The sequence below is a fragment of the Apium graveolens genome, chromosome 5, assembly GCF_009905375.1.
Source record: "Apium graveolens cultivar Ventura chromosome 5, ASM990537v1, whole genome shotgun sequence".
NCBI classification, from domain to species: Eukaryota; Viridiplantae; Streptophyta; class Magnoliopsida; order Apiales; family Apiaceae; genus Apium; species Apium graveolens.
The window spans coordinates 87786014-87796916 of NC_133651.1; the positions used below are offsets into that span (position 1 = coordinate 87786014).

At 34.4% G+C, this 10903-nt stretch overlaps 1 protein-coding gene across 1 annotated transcript; it reads left to right on the forward strand.

Annotated features, from left to right (window-relative positions):
• The first annotated feature begins 315 nt into the window (after positions 1-315).
• On the forward strand, positions 316-5277 carry LOC141724239 (putative casein kinase II subunit beta-4). Its single transcript, XM_074526295.1, has 5 exons — positions 316-848; positions 3024-3242; positions 3892-4001; positions 4090-4255; positions 4877-5277. The coding sequence occupies exons 1-5, from the start codon at positions 602-604 to the stop codon at positions 5005-5007; spliced, it is 873 nt and encodes a 290-aa protein (XP_074382396.1). The 5' UTR covers positions 316-601; the 3' UTR covers positions 5008-5277.
• Positions 5278-10903: the final 5626 nt, after the last annotated feature.

Below are 10903 nucleotides of genomic sequence, written 5' to 3' on the forward strand. Positions count from 1 at the left end.
TTAAAATATTCTATGAAAATGCTAAAAATTTTAAAAGGAGCCAGTAAAAATTAAAAAGTTTAAAAGGGGTTGTGACTTGTGATATTGATTTTTGTTTAACATGTGTCGTGGTTAGCATAATGCATTAATATCGCGAGACTTTCTATGATGCATAGAATAAGAGTCCGAGCTAATATTGTAACTTCCGGTTACTACACGGAGTAAAAGTTTACTGCATTTAGCAATCATGTTAAAGAAATATGAATTTATTTAAAAAAACAAAAACAAATTCATAAAAAATTGAAAAATTTATCGAAAAATAGTATAGGCAAATTTCCAATTAGAAAAAAGAACATGATTAGAGGAGAGAGAAAAAGAGCCTGAGTCTCTCTCGTCGTCTCTCGGTATACGAAACCCTAGTTCTCTCCGTCTCTCTGTACCTCTCCTCGATTTCTGTGCAATCTCGCTATCTATTCATCTCATCTCAATCTCACAAAAAGTCTTCAACTTTATCAATCTCAAAGTAATTTCAGCTGATTCTATCCACAAAATGTTCGATAAAAAGGCCTTAGATCTCTTCGAACACTAAACACACATACAATTAGAGTCGTTTTCGGTTAAAATGATGAGAGAGCGAGGCGGTGGATCGTCGAAGTCGGAGGTAGTTGGAGGAGCGTTAGATCGGAAGAGAATCAACGATGCGTTAGATAAGCATTTGGAGAAGTCTTCGTTGAATTCTAGGGTTTTGAATCTTAAGGAGAAGGAACGGCTTTCGATTCCGTCTACTTCGGCTGCTGCTAGTAGCAAATCGCAGTACGATAGTCGCGATACTCGAGCTTTGGTCAATGCGAAGAATAAATGTGCTGATGGTTAGTTGTTTTTGTTTGTTATTGGAAATAATTTAATTGTGGATATTTTTTAAGTATTCATTATTAAATTGCAGTTTAGCTTTAGATATGATTAGTCGTAGGTGTAGCTTAATGGGATTAACTGTGTTTTGAAGTAGTTTTTAGTTCGGATTGAGTTATTGAAGAATTTTTGTTTTTTTCTAAATATGTTAATGGCAGGTTCATTTTGTTCACAAATCATAATAATAATTGGATTATTTGATTTCTTCTCGGAGATGATTAGGAGGCATTTCTTAATCCTTTGGAAAATGTCATTTTTTTTCCTTCAAATTGTTGGACTATTAAGTCCAGCTATGTTCTTAAAAAACAGAGGAGAGTATTAAACATTTTATAGGATCATAGTCCAATTGCAAATTTAGTCCCTCACAGCAACATTGCCCTTGATAAGGAAGAATATATATTTTTTTGCAGGATAATGTAGATGATGTACTACACAATTTAACCAAGGAGAGTTTGTCTCGAAGTAGAATGTAATGTTGTAGATAAAGAACTCTGCAACAATATTTTTTGGCATTGTTAATTTGTTATTAATAAAATCATAATGAATGATTCCTTACAATCTTCTTAAATATCCCAAAATCCTAGAACTAACTGGAAAAGGAAAACAGTAAGTTAATGATTAGTGTAAGTCAAAGAGGATTGAATCCTAAATATATTTCTCAATTAAGACATGAAATCTATTTGCTTCTGCCATGCCTATGCTATTGAGTAAAATATTGGTATATAATTATATTAGGAGCTTATTACACTTAAGTTAGGGGAGGAGTTTCACTTATTTGTCTCTCTCACCGACGAGTAGGGGTTTTTATCAAACCGCCCGCACCGCAAAACACGGTTTGTAATTGTCATGGTGCGGTTGCGATTTAAATTTTTCAGAAACCGCGCAGTTTGAGTGTCGCACTGCACTTCAATTTCATAAAGTAATATTTATATTATTTATATAATATATTTTAAGAATACTACATTTATATATTATATTGTTATTAGAAGTGTTATATTCTATTATCATATTATATGATTTGATAGTTTTATTCAAGTAGCACATTTACAACTATAACTATTATATTAAGAACTAATATTTTATTTAATTTTTGTATAGTGATTTGATACAACAGTATTTAGTATGTTCTCAAACTTGTTCGTTAATTTTTTTAGTGATTCATTATATTTGACATGTTTGTTAATGTTATAGTTAGATAATAGTATAATAAAATTTATTTATATATGAAGGTTTTCAATTATAAATATTTATACAAATTCCAATTTTAATAAATAAATATTTAATATTTTCTTAACGGCACAAACCGCGCCGCACCATGCCGCATCTTCGCATTGCAATTTAAGATTTACGTGGTGCGGTTGCGGTTTGAGAATTTGGTACCACACATGCAAGTTGGTTTGCGGTTTTAGTTCAAACCGCACCATACCGCACCAGGAACCACCCTGCCGACGAGGTTACAGTAATACTTATGAGAAGAGTTTGTTAGGTTAGTCAGGAACTGTACCGATAATTATGAAATATTTTAAAATCCATTAAAATTCAAAATAACCCTCTTATTTCCAACATAAGATGACATCTGGCTCCTGGCTATGCATTTTTAATGCACTAATGTCTTTAATAAGTTTTAATTTGATTGATGTGTCAATTGAGCCGTTAGCTTTTTATTACTTGCAGGTATTTTACTTTTAATATAGATTTATATTAAGAGTAAGACTAGTGAGAACCCTAGAAATCTAATATTTTCATTATTCGTTAGTTTATATTGAATGTTAATTCAAGTAAATTATTATTTAGATAACTTACAAGTTGGTTGTTTAGGTGCATTTGTGTGGTGCTCGGGAAGTTCTGGAAACATTGGCTCTTGACTGAACCAAAACCTTTTTTTAGTCTTTAGATGTCATTCGGTAATTTGAAGCTAATAATGCTATGTATATTTGTACAAATTAATAATGTTCAGACGTTCAGTATATAAGTTTCAAGCACATACTGTATTTCTCATGTTAAATTAATCAATCTGTTAAGATCATATCAAAATTGCTGTTTTTTTCTCTTTTCGTATATCATGCATTTATCTACTAAACATTTGGATATGTAATTGGATCTAGATTTTTATGCTTGACTGCGTAATATTGCAGAGGATTCTGAATCAGATAGTGAAGAGTCTGATGTTAGCGGGTCTGACGGGGATGACACATCTTGGATTTCATGGTTTTGTAATTTGAGAGGCAATGAATTTTTTTGTGAAGTTGATGATGATTATATTCAAGATGACTTTAATCTCTGTGGTTTGAGCAGCCAAGTTCCATACTATGATTATGCACTTGATCTGATATTGGATGTTGAGTCTTCTCATGGTAATTTTCTTTTTTTGTATAATACCATTAGGCTTGCATTTATGTTATTATAGCTTGTTGGCCCGCAGTTAAATTCTATAGAACTATATCTGGTATATAACATGATATTTAACAGATGAATTGGAGATTAACACCCGGATTGGAACTGCTCCTTGTATACCTATAAAATATAAAGTGCTGCCTGAGATAATATTTTTGTTGCATTGCATTCGTGATTATGTATTAATCTCTTAAATCCTGTACAAGTTTCCTACAAGGGTTGTACAGTTATACTTCTGAAGGTCTTGAAATTATATGCTATTTTTACTTATTTTAATTTGGTGTTTTCTACTGAAATGGGAGCTGTTATGGCAACTCCAGTCTGAATTTTTTACAGCACACGAGTTGGATGAGTATCTTTTCTTTTTGTTTAAGAAAATCATTATGTTGAAAATATGAATAATTCTGTATAATTAGATTTACTTTATATTTTGGGTTATCATTTACTGAACCATATATTTTGCATCTCTCTTTCTATTATATATATACACATTATTTGTGTGTGGGTTCCCTTTTGTGTCTACGCGGCTTATAATTAGTTCGTTCCCTGGACCCTGTTTACCTATACCATCTTGACAAATAAATTTTTCAATGCCTTTTTAATCAATAGGAGACATGTTCACTGAAGAACAGAATGAATTGATAGAATCAGCGGCAGAGATGTTATATGGTCTGATACATGTCCGATATATACTGACCAGCAAAGGAATGGCTGCAATGGTTAGTTTAATTAATCTTTTGTTTCTGTTATTATGTATCTTTTGAGTGCACATTATTTTTCCCTATAACTGTCTCTTAAAAATCACAGTTAGAGAAGTACAAGAACTACGACTTTGGGAGGTGCCCAAAAGTTTACTGTTGTGGACAACCCTGCCTTCCAGTTGGTCAATCAGACATCCCGCGTTCAAGTACTGTAAAGATATACTGTCCTAAGTGTGAAGATATCTACTACCCTCGATCCAAGTACCAAGGCAGTATCCTTTGCACTATCTTTTTCACTTTGTTAAAGTTCAACTTCTTATGGGTTTACACAACATGTCTGATTATTTTTTACTATTTTGCAAATTTTTGGAAATTCAAAATTTGGTGTTAATTATTGAAATCAGAACATAGCTTTATTTGTGGTTTGTCTATTGAAATTAGTTGCATTGGCCTTCTTAGGGGAAATGTGGAATGTAGTGTGTAATATTTTAACTAGGAGTTTCAACACGTTATTTGTATATTCTCACACTAGTATTTCGTCATGTGATGTCATGCCACTGTTTTTTTTGTTGTTTGGTCGTCCAAAGTTCATCGAGGATGCTATTAGCCTATTACCATTTATGTGCAAGAGGAATTTTCTTACAAATATTTTTGCATGTCAACGTATGCATATGGTCCTTGATCCTTTATACTCGTTTAGTTGATGCTTTGTTACTAGTCTATTTACATTGTCACTTTGGTGCTGTATTTGATGTAGCATGCTCTAGAACGCATGATTAAGAGTACAAAATTCCCTTTCCACGCCTTGGCTTTTGTATTATGTATTTTATTGCCACAAAAGGCTATGATGAAGTTAATATTAGATTATCATGATTTCCTTGACATAACTCAAGATATTGATGGGGCATACTTTGGAACCACGTTTCCTCATCTGTTTCTGATGACTTACGGACACCTAAAGCCACCAAAAGCAAATCAGAGCTATGTCCAAAGAGTGTTTGGTTTCAAGCTACACAAGCCATGACAATTTATGAACAGTTTTATGCTTAGATTGGAGAGCAGTTCCCATCTCGTTTGTATGATGTAGAAGTGGTCTTAACTAGGCAGGGGAAGTATTGTGGTTCTTTCAATATAAATATATTTGTAGATGCAGTTCTGGCCTCCATTAAGCAGAACCTGTTTACCAAATACTTATGAATGTAGTGAGCAGTTGTAAGCTGATTCTAGTTTTCCGGTGAGAATCAAGTTGCTTGAAGTATTTCTATCATTTCCGTTATTTATTTTCTTCATAATTTGCAATTTGTTAATGTTTAATTTTGGTATGTCTTTCAATTTAAAGACAAGGATCTAGTGATTACAGCCAGAACCTGCATGAACATTTGATACTTGAGGAAACCTGTAATTAGTTTTGAGTTTTATTTAGTCCTAAATGAATTAACTAGTGAATTTTTACTGAAATTTGTTTGTTCATGATGTTTTCAATTATAAGAGTTTTTTTTTTCTCAACTTATAGGTTCGTTGGTTAAAATTCTAATGCAAGGGGTGCGTATTGGTTCTCATTTTTTTTTGTTGAGTAGATCTTTCATTACCTGTATTATATGGTAAACCAATTAAACTAGAGCACCAGTTAAGTAGACACAAGCTACTAACCTGCCCCAACTTATTAGTGACTGATCTTTTTCAACACAAAAGATTCTTGTCCATAATTAAATTTTCATAGTTTGCATTGGTAGAAGTAGCAGAGAATAATATATATATATATATACATCTTTACTTCTTTATTAGCATAGAAAAAGGTCATGCTAGAATCTGGATAACTTCACTTTGAGGGAACTTACAAGTCTTCAGTATCACTCCACGAGTCCTATTCTTATGTCTTCTCCTACTAAATTGAGGTGCTACAAATAGTAACCCCGGGAGGCCTGCTTACCAGTTAATTTGAGATACCTCTGTTTTACTTGGAGGCTAATTTCGAAGGCCATGAGGTTGCATCAAAGAGAGAAGCACAAACTGAAGCCACAAAATCAGGGCTTCTTCCTGGAGAACCCCGTTGGCATCATGATCAACGATCACCCTCTCACCCTCAAGATTTTCTTTTTAGTACACTTTCATTCAGTTTTAAACTGTATGCAAACTTCCAGCTTTATTATTGTGCAAAATGCAGATATTTCACCCATTTACATGTGCGCATTATCGGTACGCCGTTGTTCCTTGTATGCATTCTTTATTTTCCCATTCCTTGTACTCATTTTATGTCATATATCTTTGTTGCTAACAGTTGCATTGTTCTTGTTGTCTTTGTGCCTTTAAAGCCAGTTTGTAAAGGTGGATATTATTTATTAATTATGGAGGACCGTAGACCATGCTGATGCTAGAGCAATCAGCAGCCATTTTCTCTAAAGCTTCACCTGTGAAATGCATATTTCAATTTTTTTCCTTTTAACATTCATGCGATGTATAAATGTAGATTTTTATAGTACTTGAATTTAGCACTGTTAATAAAAGAGTTTCTTAAACATGTACCAAAGTGAACCAAAATTTCAGTGTATTATATTTGTATAACCGTTTAATCCAATTTGGCCCTCTCGAAATGGTCAAAAGAAACTAAAAACGAGTTAGTATTAGAAAATCGATAATTCTGATTATTTTAGAGTCCTAGTGATTTTACAACTAATTTAAACCGAGGAGTAGAATTTTAACTATCACACATGTATTTGTTTAGACAAAATTAAAATTAAAAAGTTTATATAAAAAGTTTTCATCTGAGATCTGAGACATCTTCTCTTCTCATATAAGTTAAAATGTTAGTAACGATGTACTTTTTTTCAACTTATTTTAATTTTTCGTTTTTTATTAACTTCAGTTTTAAAATGAATGTTTTTAAACGTTAATATAATTTAAAAATCACAAATTAAGATAATTATATTTAAAAATAATTTATTTTAGTTCATTTAATTTTAAAAAAATTCTGACTTACAAGTAAAATTATTACTTAAAAGGATTCATCACTTATATCATTTATTTATCACTTAAAAGTTATTTATTGATTATAAGTCATAAATTAGTTATTTTAAGATTTCTCAAACTGACACATAATAAAGTCTTTTTCACAATTTTCATCTTTAGTTTATGTTGTGTTATGACATTGCTTAACATTGTGTGAAATTGCATACTCTACATTCTATGAGTCATCTGAAATGTTTGATTATGCAATTTCACCAATGTTACGTAATGTCATATTTACACTCCTAAGCTCTCTCTTTTTTAGTTGGAGGATTGGGGAGGAGATGCGGGTATTTTCTATATTGTACAGCTTCTTTTTTCCCGGTTTATATCACCTTCTTTTGTTCTGTATAATGTATTTGAGATATATTTTAATTTAGACTTGTTGAAAATTTGGATCTAATAAGCTGTGGGATGTATTAGATCTAGTAAGATTTTTCCAAGTTGAGGATAGATAATTTCCTCCATTAACCGGAGTTTCATTTTACATTTTAATGAAGTTGATTAACCTATGTTTTATGCAATAAATTATTTATCAAATTTCCATATATAATAGCATGATAATTGATGTGTATATGTTTTATGTTTCTATTATAATCAGGTAAAAATTAATGTGAAAGACGTGGGTGTGAATTTATGCAATCAGCCCGGAGTATGTCATCCATGTCTAAAGCATCATCAGATATTGAATATTAGATTTTCCTGACAATAATAAATTCAAACCTTGCAGCTGCATGTCATTTCTGCTACCTTCACTTTCCGGTTTGTTCTGCACTTTGACACTGCGGCTAGCCCTACTTGTCCAGAGCTATCCCTTCCAACACCATTAAGCCCAAGGATTTGCCCTAGTCTAGCATCAGTATTAAACTTGATAATGTTAGGAGGTGGTGTCCGCCGGGAAGCCAACCAACCCCAATTTTTTAGATTTCTGCTTTTAATTATGTACCATGCATGTTAGAATGATCAGGAGGCTTCGTAAAATCAATTTAGTCTAAAGTTAAAATTGTTGGAAAATATGGTTATAAGTCCCGTATTGGTAAGTCATATTTTTGAGTATTATGACTAAAAGATGTGTGAGATATGATGATATTCTCTTAATAAAGGAAATTATTATTTTCCATTAGAATTTGGCTCAAATATTATGGCATAAATTAATTTGATTTTGTTTCAGATTAATTGATATGGTGTATGTCTTGATATATTTAATTTGATTCTGTTTCAGATTATTTATGGAATAGAGTAGCTTGCAAGTATTATACCGATTCCATAATTAATGATATTTAATTATGGAAAAGAGTAGCGCACAAGTCTATCTACACCTATATAAACACCTCTAAGGCGTTAGGGTTAGACACACCAAAAACATATTCGCCTTTAAACACAAAACTCTCTCTCTCGGTGATAGTTTCGTACCCGTTCAAGCTCGCTGAAGGTGCTCGTTATCCGTAACGCCGCCGCTACCTCGTTTTATCCTGGGAGGCTATCGACTCGCACATACGGTGAGAGACGAAATAGCTTTAAGGAGACAGTTTCAACTGGACTTGAGGATCTCTCTTCTGTTTATATCTTTTCTTCCTCCGTTTGATTTCGTTTACTCACGAACATATTTGTTTGATTATATGTATTAATCGCAGATTGTGTTCACAATCTTAAAGCTATTTTTTTTATATACATCTGTGACTGATACATCTGTATCTGCTTGTTTTGTTGAGTAACAGATCGATGGAGAACCAAACTGTGAACGATTCAATGAACATGACGGCTGATCCCAACGCACAGATCACTGGATCTGATGGGGTTCACCACCAGCCGATTAACCCTAACGCACGGATCGTACGATCTGATGGGGGTCAAACGCCTGTTGGACATGTGCCTTCGGGACATGTGTCTGTGGGACACACTGTCATTGGACAGTTTAGTGTTCCTCTTGGATATATATCGACAGGATTCACTCCTCCGATCATACCTGCGGTGCCTACTGGTGTGCATACACCTGTAGTACAGACGCACGTACCATCTGTTCCACCTGTGGTGCCTGCTGCACCTGTTATGCCAACTGTGCCTGCTGCACATGCTGAAAAACCTGAGAAGTTCAACGGAACGAACTTCAAACGTTGGCAACAAAAGATGCACCTTTATCTGACCACGTTGCATATGGATCGCTTCCTTAAGGAAGAACCACCGTTGCTCACTGCTGAGAGTAACATGCAGATTGTGTATGCTGCTGATGCTTGGAAGCACTCCGACTACATCTGTCGGAACTATGTGCTAAATTGTTTGTCTGACCCGTTGTATAACGTATACAGCGCGAAGCCAACAGCTAAGGTCTTATGGGAGTCACTTGACCATAAATATAAAACCGAGGACGCTGGGGCAAAGAAGTGGATTGTTGGCCGCTTCCTTGATTATAAGATGGCAGACTCTAAGACTGTGGTCAGTCAGGTGCAGGAACTGCAGGTGATCATTCATGACATTCATGCTGAGGGAATGGTCATAAGTGAGTCTTTCCAAGTTGCTGCTGTTATTGAAAAGCTTCCACCTGGATGGAAAGATTTCAAGAACTACCTTAAGCACAAGCGAAAGGAGATATCTATGGAGGATCTTATTGTTAGACTTCGTATTGAAGAAGATAACAGAGGGTCCGAGAAGAAAGTTAATGTTGCCACTGAGAAGGCAAACATGGTGGAGCATGCTCAAAGCTCCAAGCCCAAGAAGACTAATTCTAGTAAAGGGGCAAAGCTGGCACCCAAAGGAGGGATTTCGAAGTCGAAATTTCAGGGGAAGTGCTACAACCGTGATAAAGCTGGTCATAGGTCTTCTGACTGCAAGAAGCCCAAGAAGCCCAACAAGTGACTGCAAGAAGCCCAAGAAGCCCAACAAGAAGAAAGAAGCAAATATGGTAGAGAATATCTCCAAGGATATGGGTGATATAGACCTCTGTGTTACGGTCTCTGAAGTGAACCTGGTCGGTTCTAATCCACGTGAATGGTGGATTGATACTGGTGCTACTAGGCATGTTTGCTCAGACAAGGCGATTTTCTCTAGCCTCAAAGCTTCTGATGCTGGTGAGAAGCTCTACATGGGGAATTCAGCAACTTCTACCATTGAGGGTGAAGGCACGATGATCCTGAAGATGACCTCTGGGAAGAATCTGACTTTGAAGAATGTACTTTATGTGCCTGATATTCGCAAGAACCTTGTGTCTGGTTCTCTGTTGAGTAAGCATGGCTTTCGCATTGTAATAGAGTCAGATAAAGTAATTTTGTCTAAGAGTGGTATGTTTGTAGGCAAGGGTTATTTAACCGATGGGCTTTTTAAGCTCAATGTAATGTCTGTTAAGGACGATAATAAAATGAAGAATTCTTCTGCTTACTTGCTTGAGTCTCCTAATTTATGGCATGCTAGATTAGGACATGTAAATTATGACACTTTACGACGTTTAAGTGCAAAAGAATACATACCTAAACTTACTATCGATTCAAAACATAAGTGTGAGACTTGTGTTGAGGCAAAATTAACGAGATCATCATTTAAACGTGTGGAAAGGAACACCAAAGTGCTAGACCTAATACATAGCGACATATGTGATTTAAAATTCACTCCAACAAGAGGAGGAAACAAGTATTTTATTACATTTGATGATTGTACAAAATACTGCTATGTATATTTGTTGAAAAGCAAAGACGAAGTTATAGATAAATTTAAAATCTATAAGGAAGAAGTTGAGACACAATAGACTGAGAAAATCAAAGCGATACGAAGTGATCATGGAGGTGAATATGTTGAACCATTTGGAGAATTCTGTTCACAACATGGTATAATCCATGAGGTCACTGCACCATACTCCCCTCAGTCAAATGGTGTGGCTGAAAGGAAGAATCGCACTCTGAAAGAAATGATGAATGCGATGTTGTTAA